The sequence below is a fragment of the Rhinichthys klamathensis genome, unplaced genomic scaffold, assembly GCF_029890125.1.
Source record: "Rhinichthys klamathensis goyatoka isolate OS25496 unplaced genomic scaffold, OSU_Roscu_1.1 h1tg000174l_1, whole genome shotgun sequence".
NCBI lineage: Eukaryota > Metazoa > Chordata > Actinopteri > Cypriniformes > Leuciscidae > Rhinichthys > Rhinichthys klamathensis.
In genome coordinates, this window is record NW_026606704.1 from 587,126 (window position 1) to 614,957 (window position 27,832).

The 27,832-nt window shown below is 39.1% G+C and overlaps 1 protein-coding gene across 1 annotated transcript; it reads left to right on the forward strand.

Annotated features, from left to right (window-relative positions):
* The first annotated feature begins 85 nt into the window (after positions 1-85).
* Positions 86-27,832, forward strand: fam83b (family with sequence similarity 83 member B). Its single transcript, XM_056260162.1, has 5 exons — positions 86-191; positions 5,157-5,649; positions 18,731-18,895; positions 23,269-23,393; positions 25,550-27,832. The coding sequence occupies exons 2-5, from the start codon at positions 5,203-5,205 to the stop codon at positions 27,576-27,578; spliced, it is 2,766 nt and encodes a 921-aa protein (XP_056116137.1). The 5' UTR covers positions 86-191; positions 5,157-5,202; the 3' UTR covers positions 27,579-27,832.

The following is a 27,832-nucleotide window of genomic DNA, read 5'->3' on the forward strand; positions in this document are numbered from 1 at the left end:
TCTGGCCAGTGAGACGCTCTTATTATTTGCATGTGAAAACTTGAGTCCCCACCCTTCACCAGGTTCTCAGCACTTCTCATGTTAAAACACATTCAGGTTGTCTAATACTTCGGCTTGTTTCATACCTCATCTGCACTGGAACAACACAGGATAGGAATGCTAAGAGACCCCGCATGATGATTTCCTCTTGAGTAAGTCACTTTTTTACAAATGGCATAGGCTTGAATGTCATATTTCATGAAGTAGATGCTGAATATGTTGGAGGTAGTTTGCAGACAGGTTACTTTGATATATATCTGCTTGTTTTGTGCATACGTTTCAGTACTTAAGCACAATGCATGACGCTTTTACAGACTAGTTCTGAAAAGGTATAGGATTAACTAAGGGTTCTCACAGACAAACAATATTTTCTAATCATGGATTTTAGTTCTAGTTTTATCTTGGAATGCGCTGATGTCTTATTTTTTTTTTAAAAATTCAATGCAAATTTCAACAAACCTAAGATACAAAAACAAACTTTCAGACAATAAACAAGTTATAGTTCAATAGTCAGCAAGAAAAATTATATAATTTACCTATTGAAAATAATTTGCCAAGAGATGTAAAAGTAAGAAAAGAACCCCCCCCCCCCCAAAAAAAAAGGGGGGGGGGGGGGGAGTGGTTTGGCGAGGGGGGAGGGCATATATTAATAAAAGCATATTATGAACCGCTGATGTCTTATGGTCTCTTAGATGAACAAATCTTAGAAAAGTTGCCTGAAATCTCTCAAAATTAGCTTTTTATTATTCTTGTTTTGAATTAAGTGTTTAGTGAAGTGAATGAATTTAAGATCTTTTGAATATAAATGTATGCGTATAAAACTGTGAAATTGCATTTGATCACAGATCCGTTCACTTTCTAGACAAATTATTGTAGAACTGTAGGCCTATATTTCAATGGAGAAAAGAGTCGCAACCCTTGTGCGATAGTAACAGCCAATATCATGACTCTCTCCCACACAACTCTCATAAACTGCATTGAACCATTATTTAAATTTTCATAAAAATTTGCCTGTAATCTCTCAAAATGAACTGTTTAGTGAAACTAAACTAACTTTTTATATAAGTTATATATAAATATACAGTATAATTATCCTACACCAGTGAAGAGAATATTATTGCTGTAACAAGTTTCTCTCACAGAAACTTATTTAACACCCTGCATTTAGTTTAGGTTGACTAAACCGGCCTGTACTGTAGTCAGCATTAATCAGAGCAGGTGGGGCTCAGATCGCTCCAGCGCTGAGCACCAACCCCATGGGATCGCTTCAGGCCTGTGGACATCTCAGCACCTGCTGATCAAGTCCAGTCAAGTTAAATAAATGAATTATGCCGGATGGGATGAATTTGAAATATGAGTAACACTGACGGATTCTGGGAAATAACATTAAATGGCATTAAGGTTTTCTAGTGTATGGATTTCTGAATGCATGTTACAGTTTTGTTCACCTGTGCCTATAACTGGTGCGTTCATTCTTAAAAATAAAGGTTCTTTATTGGCATTGATGGCGTTCCTTCAAGAACCTTTAACATCCATGGAAACTTTCCATTGCGCAAAAGCTTATTTATAGGGAAAACAAGAAAAGAAACTGAAACTGAAACAAAAAACACCAATATAACGTGACAGACAGTTTCCAAATGAATGATTTGGTTGTTTCTGAAGAACTCTTAATCCCTATTTGTTAATTTTTTTTTTTTTTACTCCACAATACTCTATGAAATCCTTAATGTTGACTAATTCCACATCAAAGGTCTATTGACTCGCCCACGGTTTCATTAACAGTCCCAATTTGTTTCTTTGAAGGCGAAGTACATAATTTTTTTTTAAAAGCCTCATTCGAACTGTAAATATATCATTATATTATAGTAGATGTTTTGCCAGGTTTTTTTACTGACCGACTCTTAAAAGCGTGAATGGACTCAGGATAATAGTGAATTAAGGGATTGGTGGCACTGGACAATCATCTTTGTCATAACATAATTCTCCTGCAGCTCTAGAGTAATTATCAATGCCAAATGCAGCTAGTGTGATTGTTTCTGAGTGTCAATGAGCAAAAGGCACCAGTTGAGCAACCATTGAGATATAACCATTGAGATATAACCATTGAGATATAACCATTGAGATATAACCATTGAGATATAACCATTAAGGGATAACCATTGAGATATAACCATTGAGATATAACCATTGAGATATAACCATTGAGATATAACCATTGAGGGATAACCATTGAGATATAACCATTGAGATATAACCATTGAGATATAACCATTGTGGGATAACCATTGAGATATAACCATTGAGATATAACCATTGAGGGATAACCATTGAGGGATAACCATTGAGATATAACCACTGAGATATAACCATTAAGGGATAACCATTGAGATATAACCATTGAGGGATAACCTTTGAGGGATAACCACTGAGATATAACCATTAAGGGATAACCATTGAGATATAACCATTGAGATATAACCATCGAGATATAACCATTGAGGGATAACCATTGAGATATAACCATCGAGATATAACCATTGACGGATAACCATTGAGATATAACCATTGAGATATAACCATTGAGATATAACCATTGAGGGATAACCATTGATATATAACCATTGAGATATAACCATTGAGATATAACCATTGAGATATAACCATTGAGATATAACTATTGAGATATAACCATTGAGATATAATCCATTGAGGGATAACCATTGAGATATAACCATTGATATATAACCATTGAGGGATAACCATTGAGATATAACCATTGAGGGATAACCATTAAGGGATAACCATTGAGATATAACCATTGAGGGATAACCATTGAGGGATAACCACTGAGATATAACCATTAAGGGATAACCATTGAGATATAACCATTGAGATATAACCATTGAGATATAACCATTGAGATATAACAATTGAGGGATAACCATTGAGATATAACCATTGATATATAACCATTGAGATATAACCATTGAGATATAACCATTGAGATATAACCATTGAGATATAACCATTGAGATATAACCATTGATATATAACCATTGACATAAAACCATTGATATATAACCATTGAGATATAACCTTTGAGATATAACCATTGAGGGATAACTTTAGGCCTACTCTAGACCTACTTAGTGGGGAACATTTAAAGATTTTTTAACTATCTACGAACTGAGAAGCCCTGACTCCGTAACAAAGCAGCGTGATGCAATAACATTAACATTTTCTCACATTTTCAGACGAAGAAATGTTAATAACAGAGCAGCTTTCTCATTACAGGAACAGTGAGTCACTCAGTTTCATCATCAGCAGAACATGTTACATCTGGAGACTATACTCACTGCTGTTACTCAGTGCTTTATCTTTTTAAATATGGACTCATTAAAAAGAAAAAAAAGTTTTACACATAATTAACAGAATAGTTCCTGACGAAAATGTTCTACTTTCTATTGCAACTTGGTGTCAGGTGGTTTAGGGTAGGGAGGATTTTACTGGACAAAATAAGAGGAAATGGCCTATTATGGCCACGTTTACATTGCATGATTCAAGTGACCCAATTCAGATTTTTTCAGATCGGATATTAACAATGACCATGTAAGCAGGAAAAAAGCACATGAACTCTGAAAATCTCAGATCGGTTTCAGTCCTCATTCATATGTGGAAATAAATCTGATATGAATCGGATATGTGCATTTGCGCCTGCCATATAAGCAGACAGATCAGATGTCAATGAAAACTGCGTATCATATGCACGTAAATACTCATTTTCGCGTATAAATTACACGATAAACACACTGCGTGCTATACAGACGCATTTAGTGTGATCGGGTTGCGCACGTTTTTTACTTACTTTTTTTTTTGTTGACTATGGGCCCTATCTTGCACCCGGCGCAAACGACTTTGTACACTGACGCATGTATCATTCCTATTTTGCACCCGCGCAAAGCGGACTTTTCCCTCCACAGACACACGTCAGTTAACTAAGAAATACACATAACACACAATTGCAACTTTATGTCATGCAATTCAGAGATAAAAAGTCAGAATTGCTTCCATAGATATCGGATATGGGTCACTCTTAAAGATATAGTCAACAAATCGAGATTTGGGCATCAAGACCTGCAGTGTAAATGCGGCCCATGTCTTTAAAGGCACATCATATGAACAGCTCACGAGTGTGATGGTATTGATGTGTGGGATCCATCATTTCACACCAAATGAGCGTGGAGAAATAACATGTTCAAACAAGCAGTCCCTACAATGAAACACACCATAAATGCCACAGAGGTGTGACAAGTGGCAGGACCTCAATCTCAAAGCTACAGTATATTTTGGGTTGTATAATAAAACTTGTCTACAAGCCAGTGATAAATGTCCTTTGAGGGTCTAATTGGAGGCATTTGAAGAAAGAGTGGTGCAGTGATATTTTTTTATTAGGCCAACCCGTAAGTTTGCATCACCCTGGTTCCCTTGTCAAACACTTAATAGCATTTTTCCATTGGCTTTTGGATTATACAGTAGCAGAAAATAAGCTCTGCGACCAACAAAAGTTTATGATTCTTAAACAAGGTTTCTGACAACTCTTTCAGCCTTTATTTAAAATTTCCAGAAAGTTTGAGTTTGAACAGGCATTTCAGCAAATCCTCATTTAACCCAAAACCTGTTGATGATGTAACCGGAGGTCAAGTCAGCTTTATTTATATAGCACTTTTTACAATACAGATTGATTCAAAGCAGCTTTACAGAAAGATAATGCAACAAAGTTTGTTTCTAGAAGAAAATAGCGTCTCAGTCCGTTCAGTGATGGTTCATTTTTGATGGTTCAGGAAGTGCTCAAATGCATCTCGTTTCTGGCTTTTGTCCTACAAAAGAATGTCATCCCCGTATCACTCTGTAAGCGGCTGAAACCAAAAACCCAATAATGTGCAAAGCTTGGAAAACCAGGCCTTATTAGCAAAGATGAATAAGATAGAAAAAATGCTCCAATTTATATTGCAACAAAATATCTATGCAAGATGCAATTGTACATGCACCTAGATGATGTGTTATATTTTTGATGTACAGAATTGTCCTAGATGAACATGATGTGTGTTGTTTCTTAGGTGGCGAAGGCTGTACGGCGTTAGAGGGATCCACATCAACACCGTGATGGAATCCGATTTGTCACTGCTGTCCTCCTTAAAGGGAGAGTTCAAGGCAGAAGATTTCATACAGCCGCATTACAAGGAAGCGTATCGGTTAGCCATCGACTGCCTAGTCAAAGAGGGAGAAGTTTCTTATCAACATTTCATCAAAGAGGAAGGCATATGCAGTTTCCTCTCTGAGGAGGAAATCAAGCATATTACACAGAGCGCTGTACAGCCGCCAACAAGCACCCACTCAGAAGAAGTGGACTGTCCGCAGGTCGACACGTCCTCCACCGGTACATACTGGCCCACACACTCAGACACTGATCCGCCAAACCTGGAGTTAGGCTGGCCAGAAGTCCCGCACCGAAGGCTTGAGACCAGCATCGACCTGCTCTTCCACCCGCCGAGGCAAAACAGCCCCACTATCAAGGAAGTGATCCGCAAACAAATACAGGATGCCAGGCAGGTAATGTTGATAAAACAGCATGCTGAAAAGGGTGTAAATAAACGCCTCTTCAAAACCAGTCCTTCAGATCATGTGCGTTTGAGCTGCACTCGGAGTTAAGAAACACATAAGCAGGCATGGGGCTCTGTTTTAAAGATCTAAGCTCATGGTCTAAAGCGCACGCCGCAAGTGCACTTAGGTCGGTCCAAATACACTTTTGCTAGTTTATCGACGGGAAAAATGGTCGGCGCTCCCGGCCCATGATCTAAAAGGGTTGTCCCAATTCTCTTAATGAGTAATGGGTGTGTTTTGTCTCAATTCTCTTAATGAGTAATGGGTGTGTTTTGGGCTTTACGTGCAATAAACCAATCAGAGTCTCATCTCCCATTCCCTTTAAAAGCCAGTTGCGCTCGCGCCATGGCGGATTCACTATTTACACGGGAGCATTTGCAAGCGGAAAAACGGAACGCTTCTCTGAAATGGATCTGCTCGTGCGCGAGGTTAAAGCTGTGTGTGTGTGTGTGTGTGAGGTTAAACCAAGCAGACCATCTACGGGACAAGCCGGATTCCACCATTTCTTTATGTACACATTAATAATAATCTTTTACATTGTAATCCTTTTATTTTTAATATTTGGCATGTTTTTGTGCTGCTGCGTGTCCCTGTGTGTGTGTAATAAGCAGTGTGTGTGTGTAATAAGCAGTGTACATGTGTTGTGGACCCGCCTATATGTGCACATTGCTAATGCGCTCTTTAAATAACCAAAAAAAAAAAATTAGCTCAGTCTATTTCAGTTCCTCAAAATAGCAACACACCAACAATGTGCCTGAACACACACTCGTTCTCAGACCAGCAGCTCATGGGCGCACAGACGGGCACAAATGCATTTGCTATTTAAACAACGTGGCGCAGGACGTGAAAATGAAAACTGCGTCGGGCTGAAACTAGCAGAACACACTTGCGTCGCGCGTATGATAGGGTCCATAGCGGGTCCATGCTCCACACTCGGGTTGTTACCTTAAAGCACTAACTGTTCTGGGGTGCCTTTCTCTAAAGCATCGTGAACTAAGTTGATCATAGAGATCATTGTTGCCAATGGTTCTACGATCTACTTAGGCTTGCGATGCTTTTGAGAAATGCAGCCCTGGGGTGGTGTTGGACAGGGGTGTGTTTCTCAAAAGCAGCGTTAGACAACTACGGTCGCAAGTTCTGTCGTTATCAGCATAGTTCAACGAGTCAGTGTTTCCCGAAACTACAGTTTCAACGAACATTCGCAAACAGCATCGCACAGTTGTGTGTTTGGAGTGACAGCTCTCGATCTGTGGTTAGAAGCAGAGTTTCTTGTTTTTATGAAATGTGGACTCAATAAATCCTTATCTTGAGCCAAATAAGCAATCTGACATTCAGAAAAATCTGAATGTCAGCATGTTGATAAGGTCACTCTTCGGAAAAATCTTTTCACTGTCACCCTGTTGAGTGTCTGATAAATACATGACCAAATCTTTCAAAGGCTATATAGAGTGCACAGTCAGATGTTGGATGGCCCATTCGTTTTTTTATAGAGAAATAGATTTGTAGAAATATTGTTTTAACAATATTTTGAAACAAAATTGTTTCAAGAAAGGCCTGCCATGAGCTCTAAGGCTTAAGCGATAAAATACGCGTCTGTAGAAGCCACAAGCCAGTGTTTATTTAGCAAATTCTAGTGAAGAAGTACACTACACACAATCCTGAAGCAAAAACGGATGTCAAACAACATATTTATTTGTATAAATTTGAATAGCATTTTGCAGTGTACCTATAATCAATGACTTAAAGTTTAATTTTCTCTGCTTTGTATTGTTACAATGTAGGTAGTATATGTAAATGAACAATATTTACTCATTCTCCATGTTATCTGGGCCGAGAAATTCATGTTAATTTGTCAGCAAATCTTTTGACAGCTCCAGGGCTTTCATGAAAACAACAGTTCTCGTACCCGGTAACAATACAACTCGACACCATTATGACCAAAAGTTAACTAAGGAGTATTTACTACTAAATCTAGGCGGTGTTAGATTCTAGTAAACATTTCCATAGCAGACTGCATGGCAACATGCCCAGTACATTATGGGTGTTGGAGTTTTCCTACATATTTGGCAAAAAGGAAGACAACAGCCTTTTTCTCTGTTCTGCACTTTCTACTGTATAGGTTTCATTGAAAGCCCATTTGGCCAGCGGTGAAGTACCACTTTAAAGTCAATAATTGTATATTGTGTTATTGTTTGATATTTGATTACATAATTCGTACTGCTTCATGGAGTGAGTGGTTCATTCACTCATTAAAAAACAAATTATGTACAAAAAATTCTGAAAATACTGTTTTGCTTTATGTTCGGTTTGCCCATATTTAATTTGAATGCCTATGGGAAAAATAAAATGGTGAAAATGATCCAATGTAGCTAGCAAAGGGGGACACCACTAAATAAAAAAGCGAAATGTTAAATTTTTTAACCATTAGGCTGGTCATACCAATTTACGTAATTTGTTAGTTTAAATAGTTTATCTCAAATAAAGTCTCTTGCCATCATCTAGATCAGGGGTCTCAAACTCAACTTAACTGGGGGTCGCTGGAGGTAGAGTCTGAGTCAGGCTGGGCCGCATCAAGTATTCCACAAAAAAATAGTATTCAAGTATTCCAAAAAAGGAGCACAACTGATCCAATCTTCTCAATCTTTATTATTAACGTTTCTTCTGAACTGTTCCTCTGAATTTGAACATTCATTTCTGTACATGATTGGTTCTTCATGAGCTGTCCTTCTGACAGTTGAAGCTCATTTTACAAACTTTCTTTGTCTTTTCCTTTTACACAACATCTTTGTGATTCTTATATTTGCTCATGTCCTTTTTATTTTCAATATGATATTGAATCTTTTTTTGGAAGGCACAGTTCCTTTTATTATACTTAGAAAAACAATTATTGCTTTTGAAATACAAATATTTGCAGTCATGTCTGCCCGTCTTATTGAGTTCTTTCTACACATATATAGTGTCTCAGGCAAATTACTGACCTTGCACAAATCAAAGCAAACCTTCTTATCAACCTGTTGGCCACATATTACAAGCTCAAAATTATTACTCTCAGATTGTTTTAGAGCAGGGGTCTCCAACACGTCGCTCGTGAGCTACCAGTAGCTCGTGGCCTGATTGGTGGTAGCTCGCCAAGGGGCCGTTCACATATCGCGCTCACATATTTTGCGCGCTCAAGTTCGTTATTTCAAATGTAGGCGCGGCAAGCGCGCTCATAATTGAAGCGACACACTCATTTTTTCCAGGCGCAGTATGTATGTTTGTACTTCGCGGTTGTCTATGACAACTATTGACAACAAACCCACCCGTAAGCTGTCACGAGACTATCTATGGTAGCCCATAAGGGATAAAAAAAAAAAAAAACGCGGCACACGCAACGATGGGCCGCACTAACATTAAACTTCAAAGTCAAGTAGGGGGCCACAAAATATCAGGGCCGTGAGTTTGAGACCACTGATCTAGATAGTGAGTTTTTTTTTTTTTTTTGCAGCTTGCTGTTTTTCTTCAGGGCCTAATAGCAACAGATCAAGGCAATATGAGCAAATCTCTTTTAACTGTAGGGATACAACGTACGTCTTTGATCTACACAGGAATCACCTATCATGCTTCTTTAGCATAGCAGACATCTTCTACCTTGAAAGTAAAGTGAAATCTTTCCCTGCCTAAAGATACGTCTTTCTAAATAAATATTGGTATGCAACATGAAAACATCAGGCTCTCAGAGTACTCTGTGGCTGAAATAAAATCAATTATTACATACATTGTTTTCTAAATTAAAAGAAAAATAGTAACTTACCTTTAGGGCAATGTGCCATTATTTTTATGACAATTAAGCATATTTATTTCATGCCGACTTTTATGCAGATTAGATTTTTTTGCTTGCACTTTATTTTACATTGTGTGCACAAGAAAGTAGTGAGTATGAATAAACTACATTGACTTATCATGGTTAAACATTGGTTATTGTATTAACATGCACACATACAGAAGAGGACTAAAATAAAGTGCTGTTTTTATGATTGTAATGATTTACGGTAATGAGCACTAAGGTTTGAATGTGCTTAATTGTCATGAAAATAATGTCACAATGCAATCAAAATATCATTTCTTATTTCTTTCTTTTTAAATTTGGGTTTCATTTAAAGCCTTAAATTGGCTATGTAGTTCTGTGTCCGAATTAGGGCTGTGTATTGCCAAGAATCTGGCGATGCGATACCTATCATGATACAGGGGTTACGATACGGTATATTGTGATTTATTGCGATAAGAAGGGGGATATTTCTTGGTCTAATTTTAGAATTTGGGCAGGCGTATGTTATGGACAACGAACACAGGTGCATTTTATTGATGGCATTTTGAATGCACAGAGATACCGTGACGAGATCCTGAGGCCCATTGTTTTTCCATTCATCCACACCCATCACCTCATGTTGCAGCATGATAATGCACGGCCCCATGTTGGAGGACCTGTACACGATTCCTGGAAGCTGAAAACATACCAGTTCTTGCATGGCCAGCACACTCACCGGACATGTCACCCATTGAGCATGTTCGGGATGCTCTGGATCGGCATATACGACAGCTTGTTGCAGGTCCTGCCAATATCCAGCAACTTCGCACTGCCATTGAAGAGGAGTGGACCAACATCCCACAGGCCACAATCAACAACCTTTTTTTTTTTTTTTTTTTTTTTACTGCACATTTTAGAGTGGCCTTTTATTGTGGACAGCCTAAGGCACACCTGTGCAATAATCCTGCTGTCTCATCAGCATCTTGATATGCCACACCTGTGAGGTGGATGGATTATCTCGGCAAAGGAGAAGTGCTCAGACAGATTTGTGAACAATATTTGAGAGAAATAGGCCTTTTGTGTACATAGAAAAAGTCTTAGATCTTTGAGTTCAGCTCATGAAAAATGGGGGCAAAAAAAAAAGTGTTGCGTTTATAATTTTGTTCAGTGTGTATATATCAGCCCGTTCTCATCCTTTGGCGTCATACATGTGACGCTTTGTACATTTCGTTGAAATCTTACGCACATGGCATCGTTTAGCGTGAATATGAGATGCAGAACCCAAGGCGTCATAACCGTACCCTACCCCAGACCTAAACCTACCCATAACAGTGCGTGTTATATTGACGCTAAAGGATGCCATGTGCGTAAGATTTCGACGAAATGTCATATGGCGTCACCTATATGATGCCAAAGGATGAGAATGCGTTGGTATATATATATATATATATATATATTACTTGCTGTAAAGCATCAACATCTGTTGTATAAAGTGCCTTATAAATAAGCATGCCTTCACTGGAGCGCTTGCATTGGAGAGCTTCTCTAGAGAAACGCCACTCTAAGCAGCGTGGATAAATGATCTCTTTAATGCATTTCCTGAGCAGCTATTGTATTTTATCATTGCTTATTTTGCAATCAACTCTTGTCAATCTCCTTAGTGGTTTCTTTATAGTGGCAGCCAAAATGAGTCCAGACTTCAGCTGTGAACAGTATAATTCTATCGTCTTGTAAGCATCGGTCAGGTTTAAACCGAACACAAAGCCACTGAAGCAAATCTTGGATGTAAGCTAATAAATAAATATCGATACAGTGTTTTTGAGAATCGAAGTATCGACAAACATAATATCGCAATATTCACGAGTGTCGATATTTTCTTACACCCCTACCATGAATATAATTTTTAATGAGTCCATAATCTTTTAATCATAATAATTTTGTATAAAGAAAGCCCTGATGAGACCAGCATTGTTGTCTGTCAGAAAATGTAACCTCTCATGAGTATAGGAAAAGTGCCAACCGTTTTCACTGCCCTGCCTGTCTGCACCTCAAGAATCCCTCATAATCACGGAGGAGACAGTAGATTGATTTCCTTTAAATCACAGCTTTAGAAACCAGTCCCACACGTGTTAAACTCTTGCTAAAGATGTGATAAGGTCACGTAGGCTACATCACTTTCTCCCTCAGGCATCAGTCATGTACAAATAGTCTTTCCCCAGCAACAGTGGCTGCTAAACCGTGCTGAACAAACAGAGCAAACAATAAAGTTGTGCAATATGCTATGCTGAAATGATCGCTCCCTTTGCAGTTGATGACACAGGAGTGCCAGAAATATCTAGGTGTGCCCATGAGAAGCCAGCTTTACCACAAAAAAAAGAAACATTTTGTCATGCAAAGAAAGCTCTGCTATGGGGTGTGGAGCTCATTAGTTAAAAGTGAGAATACAATGTGTTCCTTCTGAACAATGCAGTCTTCTTTGTGTTTTGATTATGAGAGATGATTAAAGCTGTCTGAGCTTCTGCTGAACATGGCACACTGAGGGACTGAGATAGACGTGATTGACTACAATATCGTCAACATGGGATCTCATCAATACAGCGCTGTTCATTTCAACATTTACTAATACATTATGAAAAAATAAAAAGTTGTATCTATTAAGTAAGGGATAATCCATGTGCATTGTGGCGGCCCTCGACCTCGTCCTGCTCGCCACATGCATTAAACGATTTTTCACCAATAAAACAATAGAGACTCTATAAAAGGATTTCTGTTGGTATAACTTAAACTTGTTGCATTTGGACGAAATTAAATGGTCTCAAAAATCGTAGCATATTATGTATCACTTTTCAACAAATCATTGTTCCCAGTGCAGAGCCAGACCCAACAGGTGACATAGGCGATCTCTTGGGGGACATAGATTTATTAAACCAATTTCAGTGTGTCGAATGAACTGCCTCGTGTGGTCCTGGCGCTCTGATTACATGTATTCTCTAGAGTAATGAAACACTTGACGGATGTATACAGTATCTTCTCAGGGTGTGTTTGGGGAGGGTGTTCTCATCTAGTGTGCCAAATGATATCGATTGATATACTAGCCTCTGCCAAGCCAAGATTCAATTAAAGCAGATCTCAGCACATCAGCAACTTCTTCAGTAAATGTGTTTTTGCTTAAAAGAGTGCAAAAGTGACATTCTTGGAAGCTTCCTAAATCACCGTAATTGCCATAATACACGTGTACTTCTATTTACAAGTGCTGTGTTTTGTACACGTTACTTGTACGTGTGTTTTCAGAATAAAGGCATTTTAAAAGCAGTAAACATATTATAGTAATGATGCCTTTTCTGTATTTCAATGCCTCATGAAGAAGTAAATTAGAAAGGCTGAACGGCTCCTTCGGGATGAGAGGAGACACTTTGAATAAGAATGTATGTGCCATAAATGAAAAGCACATGTAGAAAAACACATGGGTTATTATTATGTCTAAGTAAACAGGATATCCTTTGGATAGGTTGAAAGTGAGCAATATTCAGGCCATGCTTCATTCCAGCCATGTGCAATTATAAAACTCCATGCAGTTTATTTCCTCAAATTTGTAAGTGTAAAAACCACTGATAAGGGGAGGAATCAGAGTGAAATAGCCTTACTACATCAGTCGATTTCAGCAAATCTGAAGATAGATCACATAATTACAGATTTTAGGGAAGATGAGATGAAAATCAAGGGATCCCAAGACAAAAATGCACATGCTACTCCTCCCTGGCTTCTCCCGCTGTTTGCTCCGCTCTGGTTCCTGTGGTCTTCCCTCATTGCCCGGCGTTCTCCACCTCAAGACCCCTCCTGCCCTCATCTGTTGGACTGTTTATTTTGTTATAATGCATCTGATGTGGTGGAAATGTAAGTGATTTCTGAGTATGCTTTTGTCTTGTGTATCCTACCTGTGTTCATTTTGTATTGTTTTTAGCACGAGTTCTAGCTCTGTTTCCTGGGTTTGTTTTGCTTTCTATAATGTCTTGTTAATTTCATTATCACGCACACCTGTTGTTAATTGCTTTGATTGTATTTAAAGTTTTTTGGCTTTTACAATGAATATGTTCGCCTCGCTGTTATAAATAAGCTAGTGTGCTCCAAAACAATAACAAAATTCGCATTTAGAAAATATATGCGTTCAAAACTTACAGTCTCTCAACTTCCCTCATCAATGATTTTAATGACATCACCCCGCTCTTCAGCTTCTCATCAAATTTTCTGTCCAATCGAATACTCTCTAGAATCTGAACCCTGTGCAAAAGGTCATGTTGAAGCTAGATTTATTACATTATAATAGTTTTACAGCGTTCTGTTCGAGTGTTGCATCTACAGAGTAGGCGTGGATTAATCTCTGAAGTCTCGCGAGTTAGGCGATTTGATGGCAATGGAAAGAAGAAGGTAGAAATATGGTACGCATTATTGTAAATTATCGAGTTGAAGTGGATTAAGGTCATCACGCGGTATCTTGGGCAGAGAGTGCTCGGGTTGTTCAGATTGAGATTGTATGGGCGACCGATGTTGTGTGATTGGAGTACGTTGTTGGGATTGTTTGGTGAATTCCACCACGTGCGTCATTGCAGACTGTAGTGTTTGATAATGACACATATAATGACACAGCGCTTTGTTATATGAATCGTATCAGAAAACTAATTGATCCCTAGTTGTTAAGACTGAGCACCTTTCCACTACCTCATTGCCAGTTCTTCTTCACTGTATCTTTTGAATCATAGTCTAATTCAATTTAGTTGTTTGTTTATTAGCTGCGCAGGCCTGTATTATTTTGTATTTTATTTGACACATACACTCTAAAAAATGCTGGGTTGTTTTAACCCAACTTTGGGTCAATTATGGACAAACTCAGCCGTTGGGTTACATTTTTTAATTACATTTTTAACCCAACGTTTGGTTTTGTCCATATTTGACCCAAAGTTGGGTTAAAACAACCCAGCATTTTTAGAGTGTATTTATACTTCCATTGAGAAATTGTGAATAACGAGTTCATTCTGCATTGCCTAATCAATACATTGAGTGAATCTGATCCATGACTCTGGCTTATTTACTGCTCTCTAGTTACTGGACATTAATTGGGTAAACAGTCCTCTAGGGTGATTTAGAACCATAATAAGCGCATTATACAGCCTATAATACAGTACCGCCCCCTGCATTATAAACAGATGCTGAAATCGGTCACTTGTTGACACATTTAGTATTTTTTACATGGTGAACATCACATAGTGCACTATATAGGGGATAGGGAACAATTCCAAAGTGTAAATATACTTTACATGGGGGCGAATAAGGTCTGATTTCACGTTAGTGTCACGTAAACACAGGGCTGTAGTCAAGTCCACCTTTGTCGAGTCCAAGACCAGGACTAGTCGAGGCCGAGTCAAGTCCAAGTCCAAAGAGGTTCGAGTCAAAGTCAAGACCGAGTCCAACTGAGACAGTCAAGACAGAGACAGAAATAAAAGAATCCTCTTCAAGACCACGCACTTAACTGTTGATCATGTATGTGATGCGAGAGACAGCATATCTTCTATTCTAAGATAATAATTTTGCATTATTATTTGTAATGATCAAAACGCATGTGTGCATATTAAAGTGTGCATATTAGCTGCCGGGTTGTTTTTAAATTCACTACAGGTTTAGAATAGAATATTTGAATAAAACTAAATGTTGTTTCTAGAACAGCAACATTAAAGTTTACAGCAGCAAAGTCAATAAATATTGTCTTTTTACTCACAAAGGTTTTATTGCACGTACTTACAGTAACGAACGTAACGTTAGCTTTTATCAACTCGCTTCTTCACTACACTGCGACCGCTGTGTGTGTGTATGTGCCCGCGCTCGTGTGTGTCATGTGACATATACCAGACGACTAATGTCAATGCCCATTCTTGATGGATTGTGAATTAAACCAGTAACGTGACCCGTTTTCTGAACAAGCGCGCTCCATCAATGGTTTTGTTTTGAAGGTGAAAAAAAGCATATAGGCCTATTGCTGGACTCGGTCGAGACCAACTAGAACATTTGGCGAGACCAATGACCAAGTCCGAGACAAGTCCATGTGCTAATGCCAACTAGTCCAAGACAATAGAAAAACGTCTCGAATCCAAGACCGGACTCAAGTAAAACAGAACCACCACAGCTCCGATCCAGAGACAAGACAGCAAAGAGCGTATCATATGATCGAGTCGACACAGACCACAAAGCGTATCGGACTCATTGAAATCATCAATGACCTCCTCATCGCTGCTGACTCTGGACATATCAGCATCCTCATTCTCCTAGATCTCTCAGCAGCCTTTGACACAGTTTCCCCATACTATTCTTCTCAACCGTCTATCTGAATGTGTTGGCCTCACCGGCTCAGCACTCTCCTGGCTCCAGACATATCTCTCCAATAGGGAACAGTTCGTCACCTTTAGAGACTCCAGCTCCCCCCCGGCCCCAGTCAAACAAGGTGTGCCTCAAGGCTTTGTGCTTGGACCCCTCCTTTTCACCATTTACATGATCCCCCTCGGCCAGATAATACGTCACCATGGTCTCAGTTTCCACTGTTATGCTGATGACACACAGCTCTATATCAGCACCAAACCATCCACTCAGCTTCCCCCATTGTCACTTGTTGACTGTCTGAATGAAATAAAAACTTGGATGTCATCTAACCTACTCAAGCTAAACAGCAGCAAAACAGAGCTAATGCAGTGGCTCCCAAGCGGCTGCTCTCCAGGGTAGGTGATCTACTCCTCACAGTGGATGGTTGCTCCATCTCTCCATCCATATCGCTGATCCTTATCTCCATCCATACCACTGATCCATAGGGCCGAAAAGTTCCAGTTTTGTTTATCACTCCACAGACACTGTTTTCATAGGGGCTGTTTACACCTGGCCACTTCATGTGTTTTCTCAGATCGGATAGCTATCTGATTGATCAAAACGATTCCATTTACACCTGGTCACATAAATGTGTTTTTGCAAAACGGATATAAATCCGATCTTCAATTCCCGCGCTACATGCAGATTTAATGGAGTGCACGTCACCGAAAGCAACAGATATTGCTGCATTTTATTGATCATCAGCTAATTTCAAAATCAAAGACCGCAATTAGAGAGAGCTTTAACATAACTGGTAAGATCATTTCGTTTCTTTACTTTTAATGAAGATGATTGTGTGTTACGCGTCTGCGACTTACTTTCACTTTGATTTGCGATAGTTTGCGGCGCGTTGGTTTGATGAATAGATGCTTATCTGAGGTGATGCGTGTTGCAGTAGTGCCGTCATATCTGACTATAACATGAAATATAGCCTAGAACACGCTCTCACACGTTTATTTTTTAGCATTTTTGGGAGGAGTAAATATATGTGGTTTCAACAACCAGATCATTTACACTTGTCCAGTTTCGTCTGTAATGCGGCCCAGACCTCCTCCTGAAGTGGTTTGAGCGATCGGATTCAAATCCGTCTCGAATGCGTTTCGGAGGGCATTTACACCTGGTCTTTTCACGATCAGCTATCCGATCACAGAAAACGCATGAAGTGGCCAGGTGTAAACAGCCCCATAGAAATGAATTGTCTCATTGATTATTACACACCTGTTCCTCATTTGTAGAGTAGTTCTCTGTGCATCAGGAACGGCAAGGGAGGCAGTGCCTCCTCAAAAGATTTGATGAGAAAATAATCAATGCAAATATTACAAATATTAAAAAGTGCATAAATCACTGGTTTTTCTAAAGTGACACAGTCCAACAGCGACACCAGCGGTTAAATTTGCAGAGGGACGCAAACTAAAGTTTTAACAGACCCCCTTAAGTGTGCACTTGGTTTGATGGGGGGTAATTGAGAACAAATGGGGGAATGTCACATGAAATGCCTCCATCGTGCTATGGTTGGATATGATTGGTTATGGTTGGATATGATTGGTTCATGCAATAAGTCCCGCCTCTTGTTTTCGTGCGCATTCTCGAATCATTCTGAATGAACAAAATAATGTCGTTTAATGGGAAGACTTATTAAAAAGTAAGTAAGCAACTCAGCCACTTAGATATCACTGCTTTATGTCACATCACAATCAAGCTTGAAATGGACTTAAAACATGATGACTGTGGGGGTGTTTTTAGTGAGCGATCAGCTTGGTGAAATTAAAGGGACATTTTGGTCTGTGACGGTGTTTACCGAGCTTGATAACTGAAGAAAATAAGTTGACTATAAAAAAGAATAGCTGAACCTCAGTTCACAAATAAAATATAATGTTTAAATTGTGCCTTTAGTTATTATTTTGGAATAAATGTAAAAATTATTAAACTACCGTAACTTGATGAAATGTATACTTGGTTTTAATCAATAGAACATTAATTACTTCATGTAAAAATACAAAATAGAATTGTATTTGGTTTCTCTTTTTTATGTGATGTTTATTTAAGCAGGAAGATGTGACAACATTAAGTGTAACTGGGAGATGAATTTACATTTAGTTAATAAAAAGGACTTTGCCTCATTTCAGGAAACCTGCCCACACCACTGCTAATGCCATCAGTTCTGTCAGCTCAGTGTCTGGTGTTGTCTGTGCTCTTTTACATTGCCTTCATTTGTTTGGGTTATCTTCATGTTGGATTATGCTCTTTAGTTTTATAAATAAAGACTATCTTCATCTTCAGTCAATTGAAGTCAACATGTTATTGCGAGATTCCCCCAAACAGCCTACAGTTGATGCTAATTATGAACTATTGCTTTATTTGAAATGCAAAACTGTAAATGTCCCAGTCAGACTGGGTTCAAGATTATGTATTGTATGACATTAACCAGTCTCATCAAATTCTGTAGAAATTCTCGATTTAATCATTTGTTCTACAGGGTGTGGTGAGATACAGCTTATAAGACTCGCTGGCCTTTAGCGCTAACAGAACATCTTCAACCTGTCAAGGCTTGAATCCTGGAATGCTGGTCTTCCTGAAACACAAATGTCTAAATTGTTTAATATAACAAAGCAAATAGTCTTCTCCCCGGACTTCTTACTGTTTAATATTAGGCACAGTGCCCAAGAAAATGCGAATCCCCTGTCAGGTTCATGAAAGCCACCTCTCAAGTTATTGAAATCGACCTAGATTTGTTTGATTACGCAGAGAAACGAAGGGTGCCGTTTTAAAAACACGAAGCTGACAACCCCTGCTTCCTTCAGATCTGTGTATAATGTTTTCCTTTTTATGTCTACACAGGTCATAGCAATCGCAATGGATGTTTTCACCGATGTGGACATCTTTAAAGAAGTGGTAGATGCCTCAGTCAGGGGTGTTCCTGTCTACATTCTCCTCGACCATAATCACTTCAAAAGCTTCCTCACTATGATAGAAAAACAAGACATCCAACTCCAAAAACTCAGGGTAAGTGTCCATATTCTACGTAAGGGTTAAACCGGAGATATTCATAGTCCGCTCAGCTTGTAGAACCCTACAATTTAGCTAACTTACGAGCCAGAAAGTTAACGTATTAGGCTTGTCTAGCCATGGCCGTTACACTTTCGTTTTTTTTAACCTATAATTAAAACACAGGTAAGCATAGTATAACGGCTAACTAGATGTTTGTTTTGATACAATAAATTGTAAACGGATACTTTGACTGGCTGTTGCTATGGTTACTCACAGCTGATGTAGCCAGCGCATTTATTTATTAATTTTGAACGGTAAACAGTCAGTTTCACCAGAACTCCTTTACTAGGTGTCCTCTATCACTTTTTAATGGACACCCTGCAGCCAATCAGAATCGAGTATTCACCCAGACCATGGTATAATGTATATTAATGCACAGGTCACATGCTGCATTCAAGTCAAGTCAAGTCAGAATCAAAATGCCCTCCATCCCAAGGAAAAATGCATGGTTACACTTTATTTCGATTGTCCACTTTAGACGTTCTACTAACTGTGTAACTGTGTCACCTAATTCTCATTGTACTATCAGTAGACTGTTAGGGTTAGTAGAATAAGTTGACATGTATCAGTAGAATATCTGTTGTTCAGCATCACAATAAAGAGTTATCAGATATTAATCAGACAGTCTCTAATGACTGCTAGTTGGCATGTTGTTGCAAAGTTAATAGAATTTCTAAAGTGGACTATCAAAATAAAGTGTTACCAAATGCATAATTTAAAATATTAACAGTTTTACTTACATTATATTTACTAGAAAACAAAACAACCCCTTCAGCTGATATAAGGACAAACATATATATTCGTCCACCAATTAAGAATTAATTTCTTCGTTTTAGACAAATCGTAGCCATGTCGTACCAATTCGTTCCCTTAAACAAGAGGACAAATTAATACAGAGTGGCCACAATTTACCAAAACAAAGGAACGAATTGTTAATTTGTGACCATGATCTTACTAAAACAAGACAAATCTGAAAAAAAGGTTAGGGAAGTGAATTCTTAATTCATGGTCATGACGATATATATTTTTGTACATATGTCATGTGCGGGGCTACGTACAAAAAATAAATAAATAATAAAATGCATAAAATATACAGATGGATAAATATTTCAAAACACTAACACCCTTATGTATGCTTTGATCCAGTGGTATGATTCTTGCTTTGCAACCGGATATACAACTATTACTAAAGCAAGTAACATTGCTACTGCATATCAATGGATATATATCAGAAAGTGTGGTGCATCTGGATGCGTTTCATCGTGTGATTTCACTGAAGCAGAGAGCAGGCAGTGTATGTGTGTGTGTATGTGTGTGTGTGTGTGTTTGTGTGTGAGAGAGAGGCACGCAGTGTCTCGTTCTGCTCACGAGAACAAATACGCCACCTTTACCAAGGTTAACCACTGACTGACTGAAGCATATTCCTTAATGTATGAGCCTGTGCATGAAAGAGTTATCTCGATTGAGTGCACTCGCTAAAAGAGACAGAATGTGTGTGTACTGGATCAAAACAAACTGGAGCATACAAGAAATGCAATGAATTGACAAACCAACTGTCAAAATTCTGTTTCAGATCATTTTGGCCCAATTTAATCCTTATTTACGAGACGAGCGCACATGAACAAATACTGATTTTGGTTGTTCAAGTAGTCTGGCATATTAACATTATATCACTTATGAAATATTTGGTTACAAGTTGTAAAATATACAGGCTGTAATATGCACTACAGGCACTTTTAATACATTGTATTTTTTTGCAGTGATAGTGAGAAGGAATTTGAATGGTGGAAACAAATTGGTATTGATTGTTTTAATTGACTTATTTATTTCAAGTTTTGTGCACTAATGAAGAATAGTAATAATAATGCTTGCCAAAAAATACTACTAATTTAACTGGTTTATGTTTTGTTTTTTTAAATAAACCATTTTCTAAAACTTTTACTTCTAAATAATAAACTATCACTTGCATTAAATTAAATGAACTTACATTTGGTTAACAATTCGTAAGAATGTTAAGAATTCAAATGAAAGATTTTAGAGATTTTTTTTTTTTTTAACTGTGAAGAGCATTGACCAAATCACCACGAGTTAAAGATGACAAATCATAGTGACAAAGCAGTCAAAAGATCAGAAGCAACAGCATAACGGCAGAAACAGGGTCACAAGCTCAGTCTTTATATCTGACCTCACACACACATATTTCATCATGACCTGTGAGAGAACGAGACTCAGTTTACCTGAAGCTCCGACTTCAACCAAGCGTGTGTGTGCATCAAACAAGAGAAAGACATGATACTAATATGAGAATGGAAACATAAAACTTGAAAATGAGAAGTATTGACAGCATTCCTGTTCTCTATGGCAGCATAAGAATGATGAAATACATAAATAAAACATCAGTTACACACCTACATTTGCCGCAACCTAACAGGCTTTTTGTCTTTCGGATTGAAACACTGACCAGAATCTCAGTATAGTTGTGGCCACGTTGATTCAAAAGCCTAAAAATGCAGGTGTCAAAGGCAAAAAATTATATTTTTGTTATCAGATACGTATATATTAGATATATATATACAGATTTCTTCATTTATCTGCATTATACTCTTCTGGTTGATAGCTGAGACTGAATTCAGTTTTAAAACATGACTGGCATAACACATAACCAGAAAAACAAAACGTCAACAACAATCTGCAAACCTGTCATGCGGTTACTCTTGTTTTTTTTTTTTTTACAGAGCTCTCCTCACTCTCTCTCTTTTATTTCTTTGTTCAATGCGCTAAAGGAAATGAAAGTTGTTCGCAGTGAGTCATTCTTTGAGAAACATATACATTATTGAAATAAGAAAATATTTTCAACTGAATACTGTTTTTGCTCTTTGTGAGCAAATCATTTTCTGCTTCATTTATGCACTTTCTTGTGAAGTGATGAGGAGCCATATAAAGAAGCTTTGAGCTGGAAACACTGTCCCTCCCACTTCTTCCCAGAGGGTATTAACTATTATTATATGAAAAACAAGTGGTAATTATGATTTTTCTCACCACACCTCACTAAGTGCCATCCTCACAGCATTTTTCTGCTACTGACATTTATTCTATGAATAACACCTCAGTACATTCAAAGGTCACGTAACAGCACAGCAAAAGCTACTGAAGCAGATACGGATATCTATGCTTGATTTACTTTGTAAAAATTGTAAGTTTTAAGTATCTCTACAATTTCTCGCTTTGCGGGAGGCAATTTTCCACAGCTGCCAACAGACTTTCCTCACTGTAGACCCAAGAAACTTGAATTTTACCGTTGCACACAACATGCCCACTGTTGTCAGTGTTGTTTGGGTGTGCAGATGTAGTCAGACAGAAGGGATATACACTTTAACAGCCTTGTCGCTTTAGCAGCGGTGATAAGAAATAACCCTTGGCTTCAACAGACAGACTTGCTGTCATTATCTTTGTTTGCGAAGCAGTAATGAGGTTTGTTTGCCTTTCGTTTAGTTTTTGCTGAACAATGTCTCTGTTTAATTTATCTTAAAATCAACTTGAAACACTAAACATGAGCAAAACAGGATATTCAATGGGGAAAAAATGTTGGAGGGGACTTTATTTTATCCATTGGGAAATGACCGGATGAAAACTTTATCTCATCTCAAATAAACATTTCTGATGTCAGCAAGAAGGGAAATTATTTCAGAGGCGGTAGTCTGAGTAGTCAACCCTATTGTCAGAGTCATGTTCAGTTTTGGCATTATTAGTTGACCTGGTTTCCCCGTGTGTCTGATTAATCACTCTGTTCACCTGTTGTCTAATTAATTCGCCTGTTTGGTTTAGTCCTGTGTTTCCTGAGTTCGTTTGTCCTGTCTATGGTAATGTTGAGGTGTGTGTGTGACCCATTTTCCTGCATGTTCCTGTGTGAGTTTTATATTAAAGACTGTTTTCCTGATTCCTTCATCTTCGTGCACTACTTGTATATATAACCACCTGTGACACCAATCATGTTTTCATTAATACTTTTTTAATAATAATTTGAGAAATCTCTTAGAGCAAAACTATATTTAAAACTCTTAATTACATTTGAACATACAGGCTGTGGCACTGATATTTCTGCTGCACACAATAATAAATGTGCTATATAATTCAATTTGACTTGACTTGTATTCGTAACTTTTCATAACCAAAATGTAATGTGTATTTTTTATACAATGTTCATCAATGAATCATGCACATTAACAGTAGGAATTTGAGTTAAACAAAAGAGTTAAGATGTCATTTCACATTTACATTTGCTTGTTTTCTTGCTAAAAGTTATCTACACGTGTTTTTCTTGAATGCAGACTATGAGGATACGTACAGTGAAAGGCCAAGAATACCTCTGCAGATCTGGGGTAAAGTTCCACGGGGCAATGGAGCAGAAATTTCTTCTTATTGACTGCCAAAAGGTGTTTTATGGATCATACAGGTGAGGCGGCATTATTTATTTATTTATTTAGCAGAACCAAACAAATGACTGATTGTAAAACAGCAAGCAGTGGCAGTGTTCCCATATAGATGCGACCTATGTCACATTTACATTTATGAATTTCATTGCATTAGATTAAAAAAGAAAGTCAAACCAAGCTGCATATCGATGTTATACTTTCTTCAGAACTAACTTTGCTTTTCTAGTTTTCAAGGTTCATACATATGTCATAGAAGAATAACCACAGTTGTAGTTCATCACATCATTTATATTATACTTTGTATTCATTTTGAACAATATATCTATTTTGTAAATATAATGTTACACCTAAAAATGTATTTAACCGGTTCCCCGAGAAGGGAACGAGACGCTGCGTCATGGCGTTGGCGCTGTGGAAAACTCTCCGCGTGAAGCACGTCAACACACGCCATTCTCATTGGCCGAACGTATGGATGTCGTGACGTAGAGAAAGTGCGTCACAGAGTACATAAATAGATGCCAGAAATGAGCATTGACAGATTGTAATTGTCTGAAGAAGACGCACAGGTGTAACCGAGGTGTGGCAATGCAACCCAGCATCTCGTTCCCTTCTCAGGGAACCGTATTACATTCGTAACCTGCGATGTTCAAAGAGGAACTTGGACGCTGCGTCATGGCCAAGCTGCAACCTTCCGGTCTCTCTCTTGAATTCGACACGGAAGTGACTTAAACTGCAATTCATCGACTGGCCACTAGAGACCCCCATGTTAAAATGCCCAACATTACAGCAGAAAATATATGTTGTTTTGGTCTATATTGCTAATTTTTCCCTTCATTTCAACTGTGAGGGGGGTGAATTGTTTTTAACTCATCCGTTTAAATTATATTAAGCCTTAAAGTTCTGCATAATTAAGGGGCGTGGCCACTTGAGTGACAGGTGGATTGTCGCTGATGTCACTACTAGCCGTTTGTCTGCTTTCTGTAAGCGTCACGTCACCTCAACTAATCTCTGCCTTTTTGCCCATTTTCGTTTATCCGGGAGTGACACGCTAACAAGATGGCGACGACCGCCTCCGCCCTCTTTGGGCTTAAATAATGCTCTTCAGAAACGTCACGGACACTACGTCCATATTTTTTTACAGTCTATGGTCATGGCATTGACGCTATCGGAAATTCAATATCAACGTCGCCACACCCAAGGTAACAGAGCCCACAAGGCTGTGTATGAGCTTGTTGAGCGCAGACTAGACTTGGGTCAACCCTGAAGGACTCGAGTTCCTGGGGTTAAATTCACGTTTAAACTGTAGAACCTGATGAATGTGTGCGTAGAGCACCACAAAAATCCTTTAAATGTGCACCCCTCACAAGAACTTAAGACTCTACACTCCTAGTGGAGTGGGTCCTGATGCCTAGAGGCGAAGCCATCCTGCGTGCCTCATAGAAGAGGGTGACAGAATCTGAAATTCAGTGCGACATACTCTGCTTGGTGACTGCATTACCTCTATTGTGACTACCTAAGCATCAGAAGCTGAGAGGATCTACACCACTGGCCTGAGCGGTTGCACGAAGGGCGAGATCTGTGGCACATTTGGTGTGAGTCATCCGCCGAAATAAAGCGGGGGCTTGGTGTTAACCCTGACATGTTGAGAAGCTTGACTCCTGACTTATATCACACACGCACACAGGATTGAAGGCAGACACATGTCTGAAGACAAAGCAGCTGCCGACACATTTCTGGCGTCTATTTTCGGACTCTGTGTCGTCACTACGTTCGTCCAATCAGATTGGCGTGTAGACACCGGCTCACAAGTTCTATAGTTCTATAGTTCCACTCCGAATTTTTGTTTTCTGAAATTGTGCATGTTTCTTTAAAATAAATTGCACATGTTTTGAAATGATTATATAATTCTAAACCATTTTTAAATGGGGCTTAAGTGACCAAATACATTTTGGAACACTTTTTTTATAAGGACTTACTGCATTTTATGTTTAACTTTTTACGCTTAACATTCAGCACATGTTAACAAACATGCTGTCAATCAAATGCCTGTTTTTAAAGAGCATATATTATGCAATTATTTACACCTTACCCAAGATAAACTGCATTCCAAAGTATTTGCATATGTTTCTAAGGCTGAATTGAATTGCTATATTTATCTTCATTTCTCGTTTGGCAGCTTCATGTGGTCCTATGAGAAGATCAACCTCAGCATGGTTCAGGTTATAACAGGCCATTTAGTGGAGACTTATGACGAGGAATTTCGGACGTTATACGCCCGATCAACAATCCCAGATCCGTTTCAGACTGCCAGCGTGAACCAGTGTGAGATGAAGCCCAATGGCAAAATGGATGGCTATTCGATACATTCCACCAACCCCTTTGAAAGGAAAGATCATTTAAGGCACACACTTGACGCTGTTTACCGGCAAGCCTGTGAAAGGAGATCAGGGATTTCACCATTGAGAGAGGTGGAAGAAAGGCCGGTTGTTACACCGCATGCTCGACTCCTTCCAGACACATCAGAGTTTTACAAAAGACACAGCTACGCGGGTGAACGTCAGGAGCCTGTATATCTGTCGAAATTGTCCAAGTTTGGCTCTAGTAATTGGAACGTGGCAGCAGAGAGCCACCGTTACAGTGGTTACTCCAACCATGTGGACAACCAGTATGAAAGTTACGTCACCAACCCGATGTTCAGAGGCTCAAACGTGCGGCAATCGTACCATGGCCACGACAAACAAATTCTCAACATGAGGCAAAACATGCCCAGTTTAGCAAGTACTTCCAAGTCTTTCCTTCGGACGTGGAGGTTAGAGTCTTACCTCAACAACCACAATGATGCACCTTATGGAGAGAACCACGATTATCTGGACCAATACGAGGATAATAAATTGGCTCCTCCGCAACACTCTCGCATCAGGTCATCGGTTGTTTTCACGCCCACCATACAGGAACAACCAGAGATGAACAGCTACTCCAATAATTCATCGTCCTCCAACCACGATCCAGCACGAATTCAGCCAAATGCTCAGATTCAGATTTATTCTTCATCAAACTGGAATCAGACAGCACAGCACGATGACTTCATGCTAAAGAGGCGCAGTTTACAGATTTTGGAAAACTCAGGGAGTAATGCAACCTATAGCTCCGGGAGGGATGCAATATATGCAAGTTTAAACCGAGCCAAAAGTAGATTTCCAAACAATGAGCAAGAGGACAGATACAAGAGGCACAGTTTGGCCGATCCCAGGGGCAATACATATAACAGTGACTCAAACGGGCCTTCCAGTTACATGTATGCATCTTTACCTAGAAAACACAGAAACTGCAATGCGTCTGTTCAGGAGAATCCCAGAAATCAAGCGTACACTCCAAATTTCAAAGAGGACCAAAGGTCCGTCTCACATCATGATTTCAAAAAGGCAGATGAGAGCACAACTACCTCAGGAAACACATGGCAAGATCCTCCTTTGAGAACTGTGTCCGCATCGCTTCTGGACCAAGAGGACAGTCCGCCTTCGAAACCAAACAGTGCATCATCACAACGCTTCTTGAAAAAGAGCACCAAGAAAATAAAATCCTTTCTAAACATCCCACAAAAGGGGGACGGCTCAACGAAAGGAAAGAATGCACAAAGTCTTAAAATGGGAAGCAGCACGGATACACTTCTCTCGGATTATGATGACACCGTAGGAGACAAGAAATACCATGGAAGCACTGCCAATTCCACCAAGTCTGTTGAGAGCATCCGACTGAGGCCAGCTAATGGGAAGATCCCTGGAGATGAAGGCCTGGCGGGAGAGACATCTGCGCCTCGCTTTAGCACTGAAGAGCTTCTTCCGCCTCACACACCTGCAAGTGCAGAGACTTCCAACACACAGGAACAATCCTCGGTTATTGCTCAGAAAGAGAAGACAGACTCGCGACCAACAAGATCAGATCTGTTGCCAAAGCAACAAGTATCAGCAAACAGGCTGTATAGCAGATTTGAGCCGCTTTGCTCATTTGAACCCAGGCGTCCCGCAGCGGGCCAGCCTGCCCATGTGTCTCCACAGAGCCACGTAAGTGACAAAACAAGGAATACTGTCTTTTTAAGAACACAACCAACGAATGACCACAACACTTATACATCACAGGGGCAAGACAACAGATTCGGCCGGTTCATTCAAAGGGTTGGAAATTTAATACACAAGAATAAGTACTGAAAGTGAACTGAGCTGACATGTGCACCACTAGACTGACCAAATGGATTTGCAAACATTGCACAAATAATTGTTTTCAAACAGTTTTCTCAAGCACTACCATTCCCCTTCCATTGGTCAGACTTACAGATCGTCCTGCCTCTAACTTGATTGAGCCAAGCTTGTTATGTCAGACCGGTTGGGATGCTCGTGCTCGAATGGTTTGTTTAAATTGGTTCTGCGTATTTAACTCGGATAGGAGAGAGTATTTTCAGATC

What these genes read in the sequence shown, in the direction of transcription:
- fam83b (XM_056260162.1), top strand. Translation starts at nt 5,203, where the DNA reads ATGGAATCCGATTTGTCACTGCTGTCCTCCTTAAAGGGAGAGTTCAAG. An exon ending in AAATACAGGATGCCAGGCAG is followed by an intron (nt 5,650 to 18,730) that starts GTAATGTTGATA and finishes ATGTCTACACAG; the next exon opens with GTCATAGCAATCGCAATGGA. An exon ending in TCCAACTCCAAAAACTCAGG is followed by an intron (nt 18,896 to 23,268) that starts GTAAGTGTCCAT and finishes TCTTGAATGCAG; the next exon opens with ACTATGAGGATACGTACAGT.